Genomic DNA, 23,490 nt, shown 5'->3' on the forward strand with positions numbered 1-23,490 from the left:
AAAACGATTTAAAAATGTATTTACCTTTTTTCGTTTCAGGAAAAAAAAAGGCCACCTGCTGCTGAACCTAACCCTTATTTCAGGGGTCACCAACGTGGTGCCCTCAGGCACCAGGTAGCCCCCAAGGACCACATGAGTAGCCTGCAGGCCTGAACTGCAGCTCAGTGGTGAGTCGTGAGACATTGTGATTTTCTCTGAATGTTGTAGAGCTGATCATTTAAAAATGTAAACACTGGCAGAGACTTACTGTATATGTAGAAATGACATGTTGAATGAAATTACAAAGTGACCAAAACTGAATTTAATTAGTTTTAGCTTACACAAAAACAAAATGCACTTTCAACAGAATTACATATGTATAGTTTATTGAGTAAATTCAATACTGTATTTCAATAACTATGACATGAATGCATAATTAGGCAGAATACAATAAGACATTTATTATAAAGTGAACATTGAAGAAAAAATATTTATAAGGCTTACATTATATCTGGATAATAAGCCTACAAAGATGGCTCAAGTACAAACTAAAACCCCATCTATCTTCAAAGCTACAGCTAATAAGACTTGCACCCAAAGGCAAGTGTGAGTAGAAATCTCAAAAACAGTAAGTTCAATCACACCATGCAAGTAAAAAAAAAAAAAAGAAAGAAAATAATACAGTATTAGTGAGTCCACATCAACTATGGTATTTGTTTTTTGTTTTTTTTGCATTAAGTGTCTGGCTTTGTCGTGATTTCACAGGATGGGCCAACATCCAGTGAGATAAAAAACAAACAAAAAACAAGGAAACAATATGATCATTTCAGACCACCTATTTAAAAACAAGACTGTAATGGTGATTCACAGATGAATTTAAATGTTATGAGCAAACAGTCCTCCCCCACTATCTCCACCGCGAACTTTATGCTTTGCTACCACTGGCTACCACCTCGGAGTCACCTGCTGAAAACGGGTTGATGATATTGGTTTCCATGGCTTGGTAAATAAAGAACAGGAAGGCAGCCACGACTGCCAGGAGGAGCACTTTCTTCCACAGAGACATGCCTGGGCGCACTACTTTTGTTGGACCGCTAGGGGGAGGTGCAGACAGAAGCATGGATGCGCTTGTGCTGGTCAAGGGTTTCGAGGAGGAGGAGGAGGAGGAGGAGGAGTTTGGCAAGCTGTTGACTCTGTTGATAATGCGGCTCTCTGTGTAAGAGGAAGAGGTGGAGTTGCTGATGGTTTTAGTAGTTTTGGGAGAGAAGAGAAGGGAGTTTTCATCATTCCACAGATCGCTGGAGAACACCGGGCGACCGGCGGCTCCCCGGATTGGCCGTCTGCAAGTGGCCCTGAAAAAGAGAGGGAAACGACTTCTGGCTCATGTCTTTCTGTTGTTGGCAACTCCACAGCTATTAGTAAGCAGATAGCAAAGCAGTAAAGGCATTCAAAGAGTCAGTTCCTTGACCGATACGAATTTCGAACAACATGACGTGTTTTATTCCATGATTATGAATCTCAATGGAAAATCTCCGATTTTATTTGGAAAATGTAGACATGTCTTAATGTGTGCATTTTGTACTCAAGTACTTACATGATCCCTGTAGGACTATTGCCATTATTGGTGAACAGCTGTTTAAGAACATCGTTCTCGTCCACTTTGGGGGCTTGGTCACGGGCTGCTATCTTCTCCACCTGAAGACAGACGGTCATATTCATTTATGTTTGAATAACAGTGGGCAGAGGTCATCCACTGGATGAACTTTGTGCATATTCTCCACAATTAGCAAATGACACCCCCAAATACCTCACCAGGTGACTACTACAAAAAAAAAAAAAAAAAAAAGCCTGGTCCAACTTTGTTCACCTTTGTGCTTCAAGTTGGGTTACGCAAACCAGTAAAGTAGTCTAAAGATCTGAGTCTGCGACTGCACACCTGCGTCACGACTATGTCCTTGAACAGCGAGGAAGTGCTACTGTGCATCTTCGCAGGGCTGCAATCGGACAGGAAGCCTGTGATTTTCTGCTGTCTCCTTTGACGCTGCGGCCCATCTGGGGACTCCGCCTGCTGAAAAACGCCGCGCGTGATTGTCCACCCAGCTGCCGGACAACTGTCCCCGACAGCAACTCAACAACTGTGTTGTGCGAACAAGCACAATTTCATACAGTCGCCATAGCCAACCATATGGCGTGCGAGAGTGGCTCCCCCCCCCCCCCCCCCCCCCCCCGACAGAGCCTTCAAGCTTGACGGGTCACGGGAAAGTCAAATTGAAAATGAAAATATGAGGCCACTTCTGGGGGGAAAAAAAAAAAAAAAAAAAAAAAAAAAAAAAAAAACATCACATTTTTGCTTGATTAGAAATCATGTTATGTGAGCAGGAGGAGCCGCTCCGCCAAAATCGGCAACCCAAAAAGGGAACAAACTAAAAGTGAGAAGAGTGTTCAAACAATACAATGGCAAATTTGAGCAAAATGAAACAGGGGCAGCGCAGAAAAACACGACGACGCCGAGCACACGTTGGCGCGAAAAGAATCTGCCGTGGCGCGGAAACGGCTAATCCGCATCATGTGCTTCGAGTCTGACATACGGCGTGGCTCGAAACGAGATTTGAGAACACTGGGAGTGACTGCACTGTACTCGAGCATTTAAAAAAAAAAAAAAAAAAAAACAACAACACACACTTCCTTTGCGGTGTGAGGATGAACTATGATCAAATCCTGCTGCGTCTCACCCTGCCCATATCCGTGTCTGTCTTTGACTTTACAGTGAAGCACTCCTGGTGATAACCGGTGAAGAAAAGACACGAAGGAATCAACGAGAGGCAATAACAGCAGGGTGAGTAGCTACTTACAATCTTGTGCTCGCTGCTGCGAGTGCGGGCGGTCACAGGTGTCTTGCCTCTGCTCCGAACTGGCCTCTCCACCACCGGAACTGGTTCGGGCTCAGCCACAGGCACAGGCTCAGGCTCCAGTTCTGCCATGACGTCTAAAAGCAGACAGTTTTATGACGCAACTTTAGGCTCATCGTCACCCCCCCCCCCCCCCCATCTGAAAGCCGCATCCTCGGAATCCGCGCGTTTGGTCATAAACCAGTAACCCGGCCTTACCATCCTCCTTGTCACTGTAGAGGTCAGATTCGGAGTTGCCGTTGTGGTTGACTTGGATCTCCGTGACGACTATCTTTGTGATCGTTGCCCGCGCGGGGGCGTCATCGAGTAGCTTCTGCAGTTTCTTCTCGTACAGCTTACGCGTTGATGCTGGGAAGATGGCACGAGAGAGGAATTGATCCGAGCCAATTGACTAATGTCGTGCGCTATGGGGGGAAAGCACGCCGTTTGCGGAATGCGGACTCACCCACAATTGGGCCAGCGTCTACTCCGTGTTTGAGCAGCTCGTCCCTCAGGTAGTCGTCGGTCAGGGTAGTCACGTCCAGTTCGTCTGGACGAATCTTGTCTGTCTTCCTGGGGGCTTTCTGTTTAGCATTGAAATGACTGTATGAGCAATTTGTTTCCGCCGCTGACCTTCACGATGTTGGTTGTATAGTCGACTTATCGACTAGTCAGTTCAACTCCTTCTAGATAAACATCTTTCTCAAAGATGAGAAAAAAAAAAAAAAAAACTAGCCTGCGGGCAATAGCAGAAAACTGGTTAAGTGGAACTGATTAAGTGGCCCCCCCCTTGTACATTTCCTTATTTATTCAGATAGTAGACAAGCGTTTACACAGACATGCTAATGCTTAAAAAGCTCACTCTGAGATACAGTATGTCTTCGGCACTTCAAGCCAGAAAAACAGCCAGAGCGGTTCAAGTTTGCAAACCAGCCGAAGAATGTCAAGTTTGCACTTCATTTCCTTAAGAATGTCACCGCACGTTTCCACGCTACATTCCTCCACCCCTCCCCGTTCTGGTGTCACTTCTCAGTGTCGGCCAGGTTGTGGAAACGTTGCTCTTGTTAAGTTAAAAAAAAAAAAAACAGGCACAATACTGTAATTAAGAGACCACAAAATAAGTTACTTCACTCGTTGTTTTGAAAACTAAATCGTCCGACTTTAGTGGTTATCAGAATTTCTTCCCGGAAATTATTAATTGATAGCGGTCGGGCCGCAGTGTGAAACATGAAAACGGCCCGAAGTCAGAATCGCTGCACCGAAGATGCGGGCCTACGATGCTTCTTTTAGCCTACAGCAAGTTGGTCCAAAAATCTGAAGAACTCCAGAAACTTGTGTTCCACTTGTCAGTTTAATACTTGCGGCACTCCACCTCACGTAAGAGGCACGCTTCAGGAGGTTGTCCTACAATACTTTGGGCATTTACCGCAACGGACAAGGCTGGATTTGAGCTCCGGCCAAGTGTTTTGTAATCGCAACAAGCCTGGCTGAGGAGAGCGGGAAAAGAGGAAGGCAGAACTAGCCCATGTTCCAAACCCCCGCTGACCACGCCCTTGCTTTCAAAGACATAACTAAACGCTGAGGTCAGAACTGGATGTCAGCCCGCAAAACTCTATAGAGTAAACGCAAACGCCATCAGATTTTCCCTTACAAGCGGACATTGCCGCCTGGATGAGGTAACGCGAAGCAAATCCTGGAAATGAAAGACCCGGTGGACGGGATATTTCAACTCTTCATTTAATTTCTATGCTTCATTGAGAATTAGAATCAACTTCCAAGAGGAGATTATTGGAATTTGAAAAAAAATAAATAATAATAATTGGTTTGCTTTCCCCACAGAAATTACATTCGGTCAACTGCTTATCTCCAGTGTAAACATATGAGCCCAAACCTGCCTTTCTTGTCGGATGTTATCGTCCCCCCCAAAAAATGTTTAATCTACAGCTCAAACTACTCTTTCATGAGAGGAGGAACGCCTTCACGCGTGAAAATCTATACAGATTCATACTCTGCCTTGAGGTTGCTATGCGAAAAATGTGAGGAATTCATTTTTGTGCGGAGCACCGGGGATAGCCTATAATCGCGCAAACACACGTGTGTCGGGTAACGTGATGGATAACACAGTAAAAAAAAAAAATAAAAAAAGGCAAAGGGCTCAATTATGGAGGAGCACGGTATTTTATGGCGCGTATGGGGTGTAATCTACAAGCAGGCGTCACCTTTAACCCAAAGCATTTCCTCAATAAAACAAAGTAGAAGAAAGAACAAAGATGCTAGCATGTTAAAGATGTCACATATCTTTGCGACAGGGAACAACAAAAAAGACGACAAGAAAAGGGCAGTCTTTGCGCCTCTATTCACTGTAAAAAGTGTAACAGAAATTTTTATATAGCATTACTACAACACTTAAATTGTACGCATCTCTTTTTTAATATACTGTACAAATAAAAACAACCGCCCAATAAAGCACTTTTACGTGAACGGGAACTTTGCGTGTTAGGGTTACTAGATTAAAAGGGAAAACTAATTACAGCAATTCCGTTTTGTGACATTACTATCAAAATAATTATTAGCTTTACTGTGCGTTAACCTGCTTTACAAGTTTAAAATGAAAAGTTAAATGGGATGTACTGGATATTTTTTTTTTTAGCTGCCAGCAAAAGAGGAACCCTCTATAAATTTTAAGTAAAAAAAAAAAAAGTGCGGTTTACCACCTGTGCGCACAGATGTCTTTCAAAACTTTTAACACCGCGAATAGAACAAGCAACCCCCACAGGCAGCCAAATAAAGCGCGGATGACGTCACTTCGCACTCACTGTTCATTCAATCCCCATGCCAAGTGGCACCCCAAACAAGACAAGACGCATATGCCATCAACATGAACATTGAAAGAAATAACTCCACAAGTTTTTTTTTTCCCCCACTTTCAACAGAAGGGTGTCAAGTGATGGCAACGCAGACTGCCGAGTTGTGTTTATACGCAGAATAGTTCACTTGATCAATAATTAGACCTTGTGGATCACGTGACCCAAATCACATTTTTCATGAAATGTAATTTGTCACGTTCTCTCAAACTCAAAAGTTTCAGAGATGCTTTTTTAGCAGCAACAAATTCTTATTTGTGAATATTACTCTAGCTAAGTCGAAATACCCTTACAAATATGTTGTTGTTGTTGTTTTTTTTAAAAAAAAAAAAAGGGGAAATAACATAAATTCTTTTGTCAGCCTTTTAGGAATCAGCAGCCTTGCCGAGTTGGAGATCCTCACTCGGAAGTGCAGATTCCAACATTCTTGTGCAACTTCTGTGCATAATTAGTTGTAGCATAACATACGCCATGCAGGCTCAATGCAGCTCCAATAGTACGTAGAGAAAGCGTGAGGGGGGGGGGAGCGGCGTGTGGTGGGTATATCCCCCCACCCCCTTTCCCCATCTGCGCCCATGCCAACTGATAGCCAGGAGAAGGAAAAACCGAGCGGACATACTGTATTCAGCTGTCAAGTGCCATGTTTAAATTTGTGGGGGAAGCTTTTAGAATCCAACAAGAGGAGGGCCGCGACAGCTGACATGAAATTTAAGATCAACAACAAACGGGCCATTCAGGCCACGGTGAATTTTCACAGAGAAAAAAAACAAAACAAAAAAAACAGATGAACATACAATTACCAAACGTCAAATATTTGTTGACAAGCAATCGCACCACACTCGCTCCATATGGTAGTTGCAGTACGCGTCTTTTGAATTTAAATCACATTGCACGATGAAAAGAACAGCAGAAACTTTTACAACTATTTTGCTTTTTTTCCCACCAACGTAATCGTGCACGGTTTAAAATGGCGTACCAACACATTTATGCGTGGTAGTTTCTCCAAGTCACCTTTCTTCACCCTGACAAAAGTACTCACTTTGCCCGAGGAGCGGCTTCTGCTCGAGACCACAGGCGGGGGCAGCTCCTCGTCACTCGAGAAGGCGTCCAAAGTCGTGGCGGCGACATGCTTCTTGTTCTGCGCGGTCAAATTCTCCAGATAAAGCTGAACGTACACGTCTTTATTGTGGTTGCCGCTCGGGAGCTCCACGTTGTGGGCCACCAACTCGCTCTTAAGCTTGTCCTTGGTGAGCTGCGACGGGTCGTCCATATATTCCGGCATGTCGGCGTGCGAAGACAGCGGGAAAGGGAAGACAGCAACCGAGCTAGCTTATTCCGAGGGAAACTCGAGTGGGGAGGGGGTTGGGGGGGGGGTTAACAGGAGCGATTGTGAGATCAGAGCGGCTAACTGGCGCCTCTTACTGGAATTGTTCCGCAAAGTAAGATATTCGCTGTTAAAACGGATAAAAACGGACTTGTTACTTGGAAGTTGCGGCTTCCTCCTCCGTCCAAATGAAGTCACGTTTTAGGAGGCGGTTTGCGAAAAGTGGGAAGAAGCTTCTTGTTCTTCGTGTGTTTGGGCGGTTGGCAAATAACTTTTGGTGCGTCAGCGCCACCTTCTGACCCAGACAGGGCGCGACTTCCTGTCTGTGATTGGCTTCCATCGCAAGAGGGGACCCCTGCATACTCGCGGTTCGGCACCCGCGCCTGTGTGTGTGTTTGGAATTTTCATAATAGTTTTTAATTTTGTTTTCAGTTTTGTCTCTACCTTTAGTTACTTTTCAGGGCGTCTTTTGTTAGTTTTTATTAGTTTTTTTTTTCAAAAATACGGTGGAAATCAGTACGAAAGTTAATAGCCAACGGGAGGGGTGAGAGTTGGGCATGACAATGCTTTTAAGTGAACTGAATTAATAGAATTAGTTAATCAAAAAGAATTGTTCAAAAGATTCATGAACCGAATCGATCACTTTTTTTATTGACCGCTGCTAGATGACATCGCTTCTTGCGACACACATTTAAAGCATTACAACTCCCAGACGACTATCCGGCTAATACCAAAATAAATACATTTAAAATTAACCTAAAGGTTCATGTATTAAAGTAATTGCCAAGGTAATAAAGGATGACGACGTTGGAGTCTGAAAAAAAATGATTTGGGACGAGAAGCGACTGCTGCGATGTCCCTATTGTTTCTGCAGAAATTATTACTCTCCATAATGATTTGCATTTTTTGAGGGCCCAAACATGAACGAAAACTCACCAAACGTTGCCTAGCAAAAAAAAATTGACATTTTGAAGTTGTCATACAAAGAAAAATGGGTATTTAGCAACCCCTACAGAGGTTTAATCCAGTTTAGAATTTATGTGAATAGGAGAAAATAAAATTACAACAACAAAAGAGCATCATGGAAGGGATTTTGTTCCATTTTGCAGGTTCCACTCCAACACTGCAACTAACATACGAAAGTCCAGCAAGTCAAATTATTCGATTTGTTTGTTACGGTTAAGAAATCAAGATTCCTGCAAAAAGACTATTTTCTTTGTTTAGTGACAAATATTTATACAAAATACTGTAAACACAATTTGTACAGTTCATTAATGGGGAAACTTTGTATTAAATACCAGCCACTGATAATGAAAAAAACCCACAAAAAAAACCTTGCCAAACATGAACAGAGAGAGAACATGTAAATGAAACAAAAAACATTCACAACACTTGGTATTTGACCACAAAGCCATTCCTGTTGGCAATCCACATGGTTTACTTTCGAGCAACTAAACAGTGGAGCATGACAAAAGTCGCTTTCATCGCATCTTTTGTGGACGTGCTTAAATATACAAAATGACAAAAATGGTATCAAACATCCTGTCCTACCGCAATGTCCAGCATTTAAATGGCCTACACATGTCATGCATGCCACTTGCCTAACTTGGACCCGACAGTAACGTCTTTTGAGATCGAATTGAAGGGCCTGGTGTTTGACATCGGTTAGCTCATAATAATAGCCGCGAGACAAAAACAAACCCTCTCATGACAAGAGCGCAAATAAAAAGCTTTGTAGAATTTAAAGCAGAGGCACGAAAAGGACAATACGGCAAAAACTGTCCACTATTCATCTTGCAGACGGGCGTCGACTCAATACTCCACACATTCTGTGATGCCTTTGAATACCTTCAATTCCCCCACTTTCATATGTGATTGATCAATCGGAAAGAAGAGTTTGGTCACTCTTGGAGTAACAGACTGATGACCTATTGATGGGCAGTGGTGACAGGTGACAAGAGAAGCAGTCTTTCTTCTTCCGCCTGCGGGTGGGTGTCGTTGCTGAATGTATAACCTGAGCAACTTGAAATCATTTCCATCGGCAGATTGTGTTGCTTTGCTGAAGCCGCCGTTTCCAAGCGACGACGTCTTTGCATCCGAGATGTCAGTGTTATACCATGGTGTTGCCCTCGCTCGCTTTGTCCACATACTGGAAAGAGAAGAGAGCAACCGTGTTGACTTTCGGTTGGGAACACGTAGCTCCAAAAAAAAAAAAAAAAAAAAAAAGATTACGGGGACACGCCACAGGGGAACAGGACGATATGCGTCATAAATGCACTTAAAATGCTTGAAATTTCTCCAAAATCGACAGTTCGCTTTTTCTTTTTTTAATTTAGAAAAATAAAATAAAAAAATAGACCCATACATTGATATAAGTGTGTCTTTCAGTCTCTGGTCACTTAAATTAGGTTAGGATGAATTTATGTTATACTGCAGTTGTCTGTATGCCCTGTGGCGTGTGCCTTAAAAGTTAAAGCTATCCTGTGGATATATTTATTTATATGCATAAGAACATTGCACATTGAATTAAATAAATATATAGAAGTATACTTGAAGTCGATATAAAAAGTCTACACACCACTGTTAAAATATCACATTTGGTGAACTAAAAAAAAAAAAACAGATAGAAAATCATATCAGATTTTTTTTCCACCTGTGAACTGGTAACTTAATTGAAAACAGTTAAAAAAAACAAACCCTGACATCAATCTTAGTCTCCAGCAGGGGGCGGTGCTGCATAAAATATCAGCCTCCCTCATTGGATGGCTTAAATGAGTACATTTATCTGCTTAATTCGTATCCCACCCACCCAATATTCATCAGAATACTGTGTTTAGACTAGTTGGGGGCACAATAAACAGTTTTGACTTGACGTCCACTTTAAAATGACTCTGATTAACCCCAAATAAAGTTCCAGCGGTTCTAGTCACTTGAACCATGCAAAAAAAAAAAAAGTTGTAAAGACAGAAAGATTCCTGAAACGACTCATAAAAAAAATGGACATTTTAACACGGGTGTGTTCGATATCAACTTCTGATTATTGCATTACACGCATGCAAGGAAAATCGGCAGTGACTGACCACGACTGCTGATTATCCTACGAAGGCTTTGAAAAACAAAAGCACAGAAACAGTCATCCCAAATTGATTATTTTCCCCCCCCCACAAACCAGTGGGTGGGGCTTGTTCATTAAATGAAGTTACTTATTGCATCTGCTGAAATTACACAGTGAATGCATCGTCAGACGAAAGCCCGCGTTTACCCCCGGTGTTGTTTGATGCCCTTTTTGAGATGTTTCCATTTGCAGTGTGGTTAAGGTAAAGTGGCCATAACGAGACATGAAACATTTGGAGAACACTTACTGCGCTGATGAAGGGCAGGTTTAGAATGGAGCCCAGGACCGGTATCCTTCTGATGAAGCCGATTACAACGGGGAAGAAGCCTCTGGACCAGTGACAAAAAAAAAAAAAGAAAAAAGGAAACAGACGTGAGTGTTGACATTTATGACGTCATTTATTCATGACTGTCACATTGAATCTAGTTGATTTTAGTATAACGTATTTGCGCGTCAAAAATGTTTACTCTACTTGGGTAGTTACAGGTTTCCGTACTATCTTTAATAATGTATAAAAAAAGAAAAAAAACCCCCGCACAATACAGATGCTGAAGTTTCACCACATTTGCTGACGTCGTACACGACGAACGTTAAAGCTTATTTCGTTCAGAAAAATGCGGTTGAACTCTAAACTGTGCTACTTTTTGTGTGTTCAAAGTGCAGGTTTCACCGCGTGTGGTGTCCTCTTACCTGAATAAGAGGAAAAATCCATATACCTCCAGCACAACACCGATTATCGGCCAACCAATCAGCACCACAAACACGCCTCCGAGGAAGAAACCGGTTGCCTTCATTTTGTGCTTTTGGAAGAAGAAGCGGAAAGTCCTCTCTAGGCCAATGACAAAGGCAAGTCCAGCAACAAACAGGATCTGGTGGACAAAAAAAAAAAAATTGATTGAACATTTTAAGAATTAGACATCTGGGCACCCACTTATACATCCCACAGCATATATTGAATGTCGAATAGCAAAAGAGATACAGTAAACCCATGCAATGGAACATACACACTCACGTTCCCAATTGCCAGGAGTGCTTTGTCAAAGAACAGGATCATCCCAAAGAAGAGGAAAAACACGCCGAAGCCTGTTAATCCCATTCCGATTTCTGTTGGACACACACACACACACGCACATGCCTGTTCAGTTTTCTTGTCAGAAAAAAAAAAAAAAATTGCAGTTGATGTGGAACAGCTTTGCGGTTCGACCGATAACTCTTGGTGCTCGTAACGTGTCATTATCTCGTAACTGTGACAGATGACTTGTTCACAACTGAGCTGAAGTTTACGATGTAATTTATCAAGGAAGTGCTGCTGCATAGATAGCATTCTATAGAGATTCAGACACAATATGAATTATTTAAAAAAAAAAAATCACCTGCAGAGTTTATAAAGGTTTTATAATGATTCCCTTTGAGACAGGAACAAATGAATGTACTTTACATTATTTCCTTTGGGAATGATCATTTTTCAAAATATTTTCCCCCCGGGTGAAAATTTACATGATAACATAGAAATACCAAAATTAAACGGCCTGAAAGTTATTTTAAATTATTTTTTGCAGCCCAGACACTTGAAGGCCATTTATGGCTTCTGAAATATTTGACTTATGTGTCGTTAATGCAACAAGATCAACAAAACAATCGGTCTTATACTACTAGCAGTACATACAGCATATTACCATGGTGTTACTATTTGCATGTAATTTATTTTTCGAACTGCAGTTTGGATGTAGCCATCTTACATGAAATAAAAACTGCAAAGCTTGCTTAGACCAGCTGAACTGGAACTAAAGCTTACTCCACTGGTACAACAACATTTTACAAATAGGAAAAATACTCTATAAAAGAAAAATGTTTCACTCGTAACAAGTTTTCCTTGTAAAAAACTAGAATACATGTTTTATAAATGACAACCACAACCTCGTTATCGAATATATGAAAACCAAGCAATTTCTATGGGTGCTACAATAACATTATTATTAAGATACAAATAGTTTAAAGACCCTGTTGTGATTGAGGACTATGCAAATAAATTGACATTAACAGGCAACTGTCCAACGACCTACACGTCACTTGTTTGTAAGGCAAATATTTAAAATTACAATTCATCAGTTCACCTTGGAGGCGTGATTTCAATTATCATTTATTGCATTCAATTTAATTCTGCATTTTTTTTTCAATTCCATTTTCAACTCTGTTTTTTTTCTTTCACAGTAAGCATAGCTTAGTTTAGAATGTTCCCATTGTTCCTGAGCAAATGCATACTTTTAAATAGACTATTTTGTGTTAAAAGCAAATTAGCTAAATACAGAAACAGAACGTTTAATGCACTAATAAACAAAGTCACTGAAGTGTAGCGTTGGCATGGCTGAGGGGGAAATGAGAGCTAGCATTCCTAGCCTCAGATGCTAACAACTAGCTCACGAAGCCGGGTTCATACAAAAAGAGGAAGACTACTTGGATGATCGGCAATAGGAAACCTTACTTTGCGAGTCCGTTAAGGAAATCATCTTGGCACTAATTTGACCAGTGAGAGTAAAAAAGAACTAAAAGACTGAAGTGCTCATCTAATAATCTTTAGGTTTGACAGCTGCCACTGCAGCAACAGCCACGTCTTCCGGAAACACACCCTCGCTCCATGACAACTTCCGGAATAACATTGTGTTGCATTCAAAGCACACACAACGCACGCTTTCCGAGAGTAAATGATACATTTCCTCAATGTACGATACGAAATTAAATATTAAATGTATTTTATGGGATATGGACATTTAATTGCTGGGATTTTATTTTTTTCCCGTATTTTTGTTGTGTTTTACCCGGCTTCTCTGTGGTTCTTGAATGTACGCCTACCCACTAAATCACACCACAAAAAAAACACACTTTCATATGTTTACATAATACCCTATCGACATTTTATGTTTACATTTTTCTCTCAAATAAAATTTGTGACTTGGTGCAAGCGCAGCCGAGGAGTTGTACGTGTCTGAATCGACGCAGTTTGAACGGTAACCTGGGAGACAGAATCCAGGGCACACATATAAATTAAGCAACCATAGTAACTGTGAAGTGGGTTCAGCAACAAGGAAAACGGTCTGAACAGCGTTCGAATGGTGAGTTCTGTTGTTTGATATTCCTTAAGTATTTGCTTTTTAGTATAGCTAGCTCTGCGTGCGATGGAAAGTATTACTTTCCTTAACGTCATGCTACTTTGGCTAACTTGCTGCTTATGTGTATATCATCATCGTCGAGTTACAGTTTGCAGGGGGTGAATTCATTCAAGATATTGTAGAAAGGGCTTTCATTTCCCTTTTTTTAATTTTACTAAATAGTAAAGTTTTGAGAATTAATCTGCTAAATTTGAGGGGTTTTATACGTATTGCAGGAATGATAACGTCAAATAATTCCACCCTGCTGAAATTCTCCTTTTTTGCAGGGTTCATACTTGTGATTTTGACAGATAGTTAACCTCTGTTCACATCATGGATGGTCTTGGTCAGACAAACGGTGAGTCTGATGTGTTAAAGCAACCCTAAAACGTTTTGCATGCTGTTGTTTTTTGCCAGGTGGCAAGAGAACTTGATAGGGACACAAGAGAGACATAATTAACCCTGAAGGTGTTGGCCTCAGAGGATAAACATGTGCAGGTGCAAGACCTAACTGCATTTTGTTGCAACTGCATGGCAAGGAATTGCCTTCAATGTTATTTGATCAACTGTTATCACTTTAACAATTAAAAAGCTTCACAAACATCTTTGATTTTTTTTTTTTAGCTTTATTTAATCAGGTAAGCAGTGGCTGCTCTAGTGGCAGGAGGTTCAGGTTCAACTTTAACTCGTGAGGCATATTTTTTCCAGATAATTGTGCTTAGACTTTCATTCGAGCGTACACTTGCTGTTGTAAATATTGATTTAGACCTTCATTGAAATGGTATCATTTTTGAAGCCTTTTCGTTTTTCTGTAACAAGGTTACAATTTGTTCCATTTCGCTGTGTTACGTTACAGATGTTCAGGCAGAGTTGGACTCCGTGGAGGCCGAGCTTGAGCTGGTGGAGCTACAGATAGCAGAGCTCCTTGAAAAGAAAACCGAGTTGACTTCCCGCAAGAATGTGCTGCTATGCAAGGCGGAGGAGGCCTGTGATTTTGCATCTGCATCATCATCGTCTTCGTCGTCAAGCCAGTCTTCCAGAACTGGCTCTGAAATGAGTGAAGAGGAAATGCAGCACTATGATGCCACGGGTAACTTAACTTCTTTTTGCACTTGGGTGGCAAAGATTTTAAATAGTGAGAATAGTCGTACGTCACTAAATGCTTGATGTAAGTGTAGGAAGCCAGTCCAAAAAAAAAAAAAAAAAAAAAATGTTTACAACCATAAATCACAGTTCCTCATTTGTTTCACATTTTTAGATTTTGCGTGGTCCAAAGATGTGGCGCGGCACCTGAAGGATTCGTTTCACCTTTCCAAGTTCAGACCCCTGCAGCTGAGGGCCATCAATCTGACACTGTCTGGAAAAGATCTCTTTTTGGTGATGCCCACAGGCAGAGGGAAAAGCCTCTGCTATCAGCTACCTGCGATGTGTTCTGACGGTAAGATGCTAAGATCCAAGCACATAGCGTTATTTCCCCCCCCCCCCCAACCCCCAAGTCTTCCACAATTTGATAAAATGCTTTAATAATGTATAACACACATAGGGTAAACAAAGTATGCTTGCATGGTAGGTTTTACATTGGTTGTGACTCCCCTGGTGTCGCTGATGGAGGATCAAGTCATGCACCTGACGTCCGTCAACGTGGCAGCAGTAATGCTCAATTCTTCAAGTAGCAAGGTAATAACTTGGGGTCATGTGTGACCGGCGGCTGCGGTGTCCAGGACCGGCTCGGAAATACACCGGCCGTTCGGGGGGGGAAAATTCCCGATGGCCACCACGCCCCTTCTCGGGATGGAAAATGGGCTCAATTTTCACTTAGGGGTGTGCATACTAAATCGGAATTGACCAGTAATCCAGATTTGGACTGAAATCACGTTAAGGTGTTGTGGCATGGATGATGCGGAAGACATTCTTCACATTCAAAGCCTCACGTGTATTTTATTTTCTTATTTACAGGAGCACTCTAAGACGGTTTTAGCTGGCATGATAGACAAGCAGTCCCCATTCAAGCTACTGTACGTGACTCCCGAGAAAATTGCCAAGAGCAAGATGTTCATGTCGCGCCTGGAGAAAGCCAACAATGCGAATCTTCTGAGTCGTATCGCTGTTGACGAGGTGCACTGCTGCAGCCAGTGGGGACATGACTTCAGACCAGGTATTTACTTCTACGTCATGTGAAGGGAAACCTCCACCGAGATTTTGACCAGCATTTCCTTCTGCAGATTATAAACTGTTGGGCATCCTGAAGAGGCAATTTCCAAAGGTGCCAGTGATTGGGCTCACAGCTACGGCGACCAGCAGCATCCTCGCGGACTGTGGAAAGATCCTGTGCGTGCAAAAGCCAATCTCACTCGCGGCTTCGTTCAACCGCACCAATCTCTATTATGAGGTAGCGTTGCCATGACGGCCGCACTTGTTCGAATGCACAAACTGCAAACTACGTCGTTGGTTTCAAAATCATCTTACGGAATGTCGACATTTAATGACAAAATGTGACCGGAACGAACAAAGGGTCCATTTTATGTTCAACGTTAATTTGTTGATAATACGCTGAACAGCTCTATGTCTCTTAGGTCCGTGCCAAAGTTTCTGACGATGCTGTATTAAGCAACATTGCCTCCCTGTTAAAGAACCGATACAAGGGCCAATCAGGTACTACAGTCAACGAGACTAGTAAAAGCTAAAAATGCCTGTACTGTATGTTTATTAAAAAAAACAACAACACGATTTTCATTTAATACCACACAGGGATTATATATGTCTTCTCCCAGAAGGATGCAGAGTCTGTGTCCTCTGAACTCCAACAGAGGGACATCTTGGCTGCTCCCTACCACGCCAACTTGGACCCCGACGACAAGTCTCGCACTCATCACAAGTGGACCTCTGGCAAAATCCAGGTATTTTGCGATTGAAGACCCAATTCCAACTTGAAACCAACAAATCTTGTAAAAAAAAAAATTGCGAGGTAAAAGTACCGGAAATCTAACCACCCTAAAAAAAAAAATCAAGAAGGAACATTAACTTTTAATGTAGCTACTCGCATATATTTGCCCTCATCTACTGTATAAGAAAGTAACTTTAGGACTTTAATCTATGTCCCTTTAGGTGGTCGTAGCCACGGTAGCATTTGGCATGGGAATAGACAAGCCCAATGTCAGGTTTGTCATCCATCACACCATCAGCAAGTCAGTTGAAAATTACTACCAGGAGAGTGGACGGGCAGGTACAGTAACACAAAAGACATAATAATATACAGTGCCGTGTCCTCCATTTTTTTTTTTTATACTTTCCCCACTGTCTTGTTTCAGATCATCACACTTATTGATGTAATATTTTCTTTAAAAAAAAAATATATATATATATCCCCAGGTCGAGACGATCTTCCAGCCGACTGCATTATCTACTTTGGCTTTGCTGACATCTTCCGCGTCAGCACAATGGTCGTAATGGAGAATGTTGGTCAAAAGAAGCTGAATGACATGGTGGCTTACTGCCAGAATGTTGACAGGTAACACCTTCAAACCGTCTTCGTCCCCCCTGTTATACGGATCATGTGATCTCTCTCTCTCCCTCTGCGGTTGGCAGGTGTCGTCGCTCTCTGCTGGCAGTTCATTTTGATGAAGTGTGGGACGAAAAACAATGCGAGCAGACGTGTGATACGTGCCGCAATGGAAAAGGTTTGTGCGTGCGGCATGATAAGTCAGTCAGAGCCGGTTATGTTTTTAAGCGCATGATAATAATGTGAAATCCAGCCCTTGAGGAGGATTCCTCCGCGTATCACCTTTTTTTTTTTTTTTTTTTTTTTTAAGACTGCGATGTCTTCCTGAAATCCCGTCAAAGCGCCTTATCCTGAGCGGGAGTCTTCTTTAATCATTTTCAAAGGATTGCCCACTTGCTCTTAGCCGCTAATAAAATTTGCATTAAGAGCTGTGAGTGACAGCGGTAAAAGAAATTCCACGTTTTTAGTGGGCTTAACACATATTTGCATGCATAAAGGTGGGCATTCTGTCAGGCTGACAGACACCCTTTTTGCTCACGATTGACGGATGACGGGTCATCGTTTAAAAATGACGGACGGACAAATGACGGATTTGGGTTTTTATTCATCAGAGATGGGCATTTAACGAAAAATTCCCGGTCCATCTATTCGCCTTTTGACCAAATAGTGATCGTCTTTAGGCCGGTCCGCCTAGCTTTTTAAACAGGATTCCGTTAGCGTTTCCGTCTTCAAACTTCGACCAACTTGCACTCGCATTAACTTTTCAGTTCATCACGGAAAATGACGGACCAGCAAAATTTAGTGAAATGCCCACCTCTGATATATTATGACTAGTGCTGTCAAACGATTACAGTTTTTTAACTAATTAACAGCAACATTTTCCATAATTAATCGCGATTAATCTTTTTTTTCTCAACGACAATTTTTCACATAGCTTGGAGCCGATATTTACTTGAGTAAAATGTTGGAATTAATATGGAAAAAAATTAACGTTTATTTTGATTCAAAGACTGTTCTAATAGCTTTCTTTGATACCTGGATATCATTCATTTCCTGTAAAATACAACTGTTGAACTATACACCAAAGACGTACAAGTAATACGGTATTTGAATTTGGCTTTGCAAAGTGCGCAAATTATTTTGGATTTCTCCAATGAGCGATCAAGCAACTTTTTAAAGTAAAACGACGTAAAAGCCCGTCTTTGTGACAGTCACTCTCCTCTAAATTTGGCTGCAAAGTGAGCAGATATCAGCTGCCACAGGAAGTAAATAAAACTGAGTTAACTGAGTTAATTTCTTTTAGTGCGTTATGAAATTTAAATTAATCTCCATAGTTAATGCTTTAATTTTGACAGCCCTAATTATGAGACATTGAAATGTGCAATTAATGCGATTTATTCTGATAAATCATAGGAAATCATGCAACTAACATTACTAAATATATTTGATAGTTGTATAACTTAAAAATACGGCATTGCTGTTAAAATGCCATTTTCTTATGTTTTTTTTTTTGTTTTTTTTTGTGACTGTGACTTGTACACCATAATTGAAAAATGGTTAGAGGCAGAGATTAAAATAATTTGAATAATGAAAAAAAAAAAAAAAATTATGTTGTTTCCTTTATTAAGCTAGCAAGTCTTACTTTCATGTATCTACGTGTCCTTCTGATGCCAGATCAAAAGTTGTAACTTCTGTACGACAGCCAATACTGATCAACATCCCTCCAATCTTCAGACTTCATCGATATGGACATTACCAAACATGCCAGGCAAGTGGTGAAGATTTTGGAGCTTGCAGCGTCCAGGGATGAGAAGCTGACTCCTCTCAAGTTGGTGGACACCTGGATGGGAAAGGGCCCCGCCAAGCACAGGAAGTTAATTGAGACCACCGAACTGTCTCGACCGCAGGTTGAGAATGTGATTGTCCACCTGCTGCTCCAACAATACCTCAGGTCACTATTTCATGTTGTGGAATCGCAATGACGTCAGTTTCCAAAGAAAATTAATTTCGGGTATTCATCGAATGAATTATTTTGGCGTGAATCGTCAAACCCGAGACAAATGAAAAGCCTTTTTTTTTTTTTTTTTTTTTTTTTTTTTTTTTTTTTTTGTCACGCTTGCAAAACTCTTTTTCAAAGGTCTTGGAGCCAACTTTTTTTTAAAGAATATTTAACTCCTAACCTCGAATGTCTGTGTTTGCCTTCTATTTTTATAGAGAGGATTTCAGTTTCACTCCATACACCACCCACTTTTACCTAATTCTGGGCCGCAAAGCCCCCCTGCTGAAGAGCCAAACTCACATGCTAAGCATGAAGATGCGGGCGCCATTATCGAAGTCTCCATTGGTGAGTTCAAATTGTTACTTGGTGCGTATGCATGCTCGTGTGCTTCTGAGCTTTTCTTAACACTTCTTCATTGTCCTCCCCAAATTTCAATCGAGGATATCAACAGTGTTACTGTCAAAAAAAAAAAAAAAAAATGTAATATGGGCAATTTGACCTTTAAATACTCCAAATTCTACAACGGCTGCACCCTGAAAGTATCTGAATCATACGCATTCTTTGATAACAATAAAGATGTTCAGTTTCTGTGTTGACTGACGCTAGTTGTTAATCACTTTTTATATTTTGTGAACCAAATAAAATCCGATGTTGACGCGCACCAAAAATGTAATGTCAGGCGCTGATTTTCATGCTCCTCTTAACCTTTTTACTCCGCTGCCTTTGTGATTACAAGTTGTTGACATTTAATGGCCTTTTGCTCATTTTCTCCAACCACTTTCTCCCGACTTTCATGCGCATTTGTGTGTGACTTTCATCAATATCACGTTCGAATTAATGTCCCCCATTTCCTAAGGCCTGAGTTGAGGTAAGTCATCACTGAATCAAATGCTACATTGTTCTGACTTTTGCAAAGTGTATGTTGTTGTGTTTTTTTTTTTTATTCGTTACATTGTATGAAATCACACGCAGCTGCTTTTGCTTAGTTCTTAACATGATTAATCGTATGTAGCTAATTAGTAATCGGCACTCTCTATGATTATGTTTTCTTGAATTCATACCAAGCTCCGCCACCTGACTGCATTTATCAAAATGTAGGCGACGATGTCATAGGATTGCTAAACTGAGCAAACGGATTCATTTTGCTGCATTTAATATATAGATTATAATCATCTTTCGCCATATCAATATGTGCAGCGCTTGAACAGAGTTTTGCGGGGCTTGTTCTAAAAACTTTTTTTTTTTAAATAAAATTAATAAACTGGAAATATAGCTACCCAATTCTGTGAGCAATAAATACATTTACTGTATTTCTTCAAATACTGTAGAGTCATTTCAAAGCAAGACAGTTCAAACAATTGCATCTTAATTATGAAGTGCCAAGTTCAAATGAAAGGAAAGTGATCAGGATGTTTATGAACAACCCAGAAAGACTCCAGCTTTCCATAAACACCGGTGTCCACTGTCCATATGGAGTTTTACGTCTAGGGCTGCTTCAGAATGAAGGTTTTGTGGTCAGACGAGACAAATATTTATCTATTTGGCCACAAAGTAAAATAATTACAATATGTTTGTAGGAGTAAAGATGAGGCATTCCGAAGAACGTTGGACCACAAAGTGTCAAGCGTCATGCTCTGTAGCTGTTTGATACTTGGTCCCCTTGCACAAAATGGATGCGAAACCTCAATACGAGGACTGCATCCAATTCTTCATGTTCACAGCAAACAAGCTGCAATAGTTCGCTACCTTTATAATCCCTATAAATATTTTGCAGGAAACACTTTTAGTCATCAAAATGCTCAGTTTAGCAATCATCCTTGTATACAAGTTTTTTTTGGGGGGGAGGGGGGCTGGTACTCTGTTGTCCACTCCCTTTAGGAGTTTAATCCCCTCTGGGTAAAGATTGTCATCAAATGGCCAACAGGTTAAAACACAGAGAGACCAGGAAAAAGCCAAAGTGGTAAAGGGATCAGATCACAGTCATGGAGAAGCTCCAGTGTCCAAGAAAGTCAAGAAAGAGCTCCCATAGTCCCCCTCCCACCCCATCCAGAGGAGAAGCTGACTAAGTACTAAGTTATTTTTTTTTTTCTGCTCATCGCATGGCAATCAACAGACACCAGAACGATTCAATTTTAAGAATGAAATGACTAATTGGCACTGAGGTGCAAATATTATTCTTGCTTTGGAGCGTGCTTCAGCTATCCATATTACGGTCTGTTTGAAATTGGATGCTACTTGGTTTCTTAGTTGCCCCCAGTGTGTAAAAAGCTAAATAAATTGGCAAAACAATCCCAAATATAAATTCCAAAATGTTGAAGCCTTCCTATTAGAATCCCAGCTGTTCTATATTATCGCGGTAGTATGGAATCCCAACATGACTAACATTTAATTTCACAATTGCTCTGTTTGTGTTGTTTTCTACTCGCTAAATACTGAGTCATACCCGTCAACGTGTACGTTTTCCCCGTATTTTATAAGTTTTTTTTTTGATCATTTCAAATTGTGTACGACGTATAACAATTTTTGTCCGGGGGGGGAAAAAAAACATTAAAAGCTCGTTTTTTGTTAGACCGATCTCGTCTTTCCCGTTTCGGCTCTAATCCGGAGCCATTCCGACTGCGAACTTCGGCTGACTTTCAGGAGCCAAATCCCCCCCCCCCCCCCCCCCCCCGGTTGAGCGATAAACACTGTGTAAGATTAAAAATAAATACTGTGTAAGATTATACACAAAAAATGTACGGGCAAATGACAACTTTTGTAAGATTCGGCACGGCCCGGGGTTGACAGGTATGCCGAATCATTGTATCCACCAGTCTTAACACCTCTTGAATGCTGTGCTATGTCTTTCATGCAATAACCGCAATTTCTCGATACGGTTCCGACACTGATACCGATTTTCATTATGACAGGATGTGCCAGCTCCCAGTGATGAGATGATAGGTAAGGTCTTTGACTACATTGTAAAGGAAAACAGCTGTCCCCCCCAATTGAAACAGAAACAATTTGAGGCACACAAGAACTTGTCAAGGAAACCGAGCGTCAACCCAGCGGATGAGATGGACAATTATGCTGGCGGAGAAGACAACGGGACAGTCTCCCTGCCCCGACGTGTCGTTGAAGTCAATGTTGAAATTAAAACACCGGCGAAGTCTTGTTCGAAACGTAAATCCACCACTCCTCAACGGACAAGAAAGAAACCCCACGCAAATGTAACATCGGCCATTCCGTCGCCGTTTCAAGTTGCCGAGCCACCGGCCTCCACGGTCCCCAGCTCTCCATCCCAGGCTTCCTTCATTTCCGAAACGGCAGCCGAGGAGCTGCGTGACCTGCGGAACCACTACAGGAATCAACTACGGAGAATAAACTACATCTCGCATGAGTATCTGCGGCAGCCCAATGAGTCGGGGCTGCTGGCTTGCATCCGGGAACCATTGAAGTCCTTGCGACTGCCCCGCAGGATGACCGTCGCCCAGACGGCCCGTAGCTTGTGGACTCGTTTCAGCGGTCGGAGGAAGCCGGTTCGCCGGTGACCCTGTGATCACAGGTTCCTGTTTCAGTCAAATTGGAAAGAACTCCACAGTGCGCCCGAGTTAATTTGGAAGATATTCAATCGACTGTTGGATTAGAGTCGCGGAAGTTTGTTTGTTAAACTTGAACGTTTGACGTATTAGGGGGTATGTTCACGCCGGTACTGTAATATTTTTGTCTTGTAAAAAAGGCACCTTGAGAATTAGCTGTCTTAGCTGCTCTGTTGCCAATGTTTCAGTAAATATATTGCTATTCTACAAGCGACATTTTGGGGGGGGGAAAAAAAGGGCGACCTGAAAAATAAATGCGGGGAGCATTGTTTGAACGAATATCCAATTGGATAGTTTGCGTTAAATGTCTCAGCAGTCCAATTCTGGGGTGCCCCCAAAGGCAAGAAAAGTTCTCACATGGGCGAAAACGAACCACGGATGGTGGGAGTCCTCCCTTTTGAGGATGAAGCAAAAAGTTGCAGGACATCAATTGAACAATAGTGGGCTGAGTACTGACCCCTGCGGGACTCCGCGGGTGACATAACAATACTCAAGAGGGTCACTTTCCGTTCCTCGATCTGACAATAGTCCTTTTTGTGGGCCCGATTGACACCACCTGATATGGGATTCAATAACTTACTCATGCAGAGCAGCACAGTCCGCCCAGTAGGATTCAAAAGCCCTCGCGAGGTTTTATCCTCCTACACTGTCGATTTTGGATTTTCAAGCCCGTAGCTTGCGTGCGGCCTCAGTTCCCTCGCTCTTTTCACGGACTGACCTCTGGCCGCGTGCGTCTCGAGAGAGGGAGCTTTCATCGGTCTAAATTGATTCTTCACGTTGCTGTCATTTGAAATATGGAATCCATCCACGGCCGTGCGCCACATATAAAATGAGCATAGCCATTGACAGTGGGGAGAGAGAGTTATATTTCAAAAGAAAGTGAGAGTGCTAGAAGCTGGAAGGGGGGCAATATAAGTTTGGACAGAAAAAGCAGCCAGATGCTAGGTAGGCCTTGCATTATTCATACGTGCGCACACCATGTTGCGTTTTTCAATTATGGAAATAAAAAGATGCAGATAGTATCTTGCACTATGTGAATAAATGATCTTAAGATTAGACCTTATTTCTCCTTCCCCCCCCCCAAACGTTAGGGCAAAA

At 41.7% G+C, this 23,490-nt stretch overlaps 3 protein-coding genes across 8 annotated transcripts; 1 reads left to right on the forward strand and 2 right to left on the reverse strand.

The window, feature by feature from the left end:
* The first annotated feature begins 39 nt into the window (after window positions 1-39).
* On the forward strand, window positions 40-23,320 carry recql (RecQ helicase-like). Of its 4 annotated transcripts, none has more exons than XM_086023164.1 (18): window positions 40-167; window positions 2,747-2,815; window positions 10,363-10,542; window positions 10,829-13,280; window positions 13,604-13,674; window positions 14,173-14,406; window positions 14,575-14,754; window positions 14,887-14,993; window positions 15,273-15,471; window positions 15,539-15,705; window positions 15,890-15,968; window positions 16,065-16,213; window positions 16,422-16,539; window positions 16,686-16,824; window positions 16,902-16,993; window positions 18,550-18,766; window positions 19,030-19,159; window positions 21,724-23,320. In XM_086023164.1, exons 5-18 carry the CDS (start codon window positions 13,650-13,652, stop codon window positions 22,342-22,344), a joined length of 2,457 nt encoding a protein of 818 aa, XP_085879290.1. In that variant the 5' UTR covers window positions 40-167; window positions 2,747-2,815; window positions 10,363-10,542; window positions 10,829-13,280; window positions 13,604-13,649; the 3' UTR covers window positions 22,345-23,320. The 4 variants fall into 4 exon arrangements, with proteins under 4 accessions (XP_085879290.1, XP_085879292.1, XP_085879293.1 ...); XM_086023166.1 differs by having other exon boundaries at window positions 10,834-13,280; XM_086023167.1 differs by lacking the exon at window positions 10,363-10,542 and having other exon boundaries at window positions 10,834-13,280.
* tmpoa (thymopoietin a) lies at window positions 349-7,324 on the reverse strand. Of its 2 annotated transcripts, XM_086023182.1 has the most exons (7): window positions 6,771-7,324; window positions 3,334-3,451; window positions 3,087-3,236; window positions 2,832-2,965; window positions 1,916-2,047; window positions 1,574-1,674; window positions 349-1,331 (listed from the first exon to the last, which is right to left on the reverse strand). In XM_086023182.1, the coding sequence occupies exons 1-7, from the start codon at window positions 7,011-7,013 to the stop codon at window positions 905-907; spliced, it is 1,305 nt and encodes a 434-aa protein (XP_085879308.1). In that variant the 5' UTR covers window positions 7,014-7,324; the 3' UTR covers window positions 349-904. The 2 variants fall into 2 exon arrangements, with proteins under 2 accessions (XP_085879308.1, XP_085879309.1); XM_086023183.1 differs by lacking the exon at window positions 1,916-2,047 and having other exon boundaries at window positions 6,771-7,320.
* Window positions 7,678-12,821, reverse strand: golt1ba (golgi transport 1Ba). Of its 2 annotated transcripts, XM_086023187.1 has the most exons (6): window positions 12,653-12,821; window positions 11,183-11,274; window positions 10,861-11,039; window positions 10,418-10,499; window positions 10,136-10,161; window positions 7,678-9,204 (listed from the first exon to the last, which is right to left on the reverse strand). In XM_086023187.1, exons 1-5 carry the CDS (start codon window positions 12,675-12,677, stop codon window positions 10,153-10,155), a joined length of 387 nt encoding a protein of 128 aa, XP_085879313.1. In that variant the 5' UTR covers window positions 12,678-12,821; the 3' UTR covers window positions 7,678-9,204; window positions 10,136-10,152. The 2 variants fall into 2 exon arrangements, with proteins under 2 accessions (XP_085879313.1, XP_085879312.1); XM_086023186.1 differs by lacking the exon at window positions 10,136-10,161.
* Window positions 23,321-23,490: the final 170 nt, after the last annotated feature.

This window comes from Filicampus tigris, chromosome 22 (assembly GCF_054856515.1).
Source record: "Filicampus tigris isolate MCC_2025a chromosome 22, RoL_Ftig_1.0, whole genome shotgun sequence".
NCBI lineage: Eukaryota > Metazoa > Chordata > Actinopteri > Syngnathiformes > Syngnathidae > Filicampus > Filicampus tigris.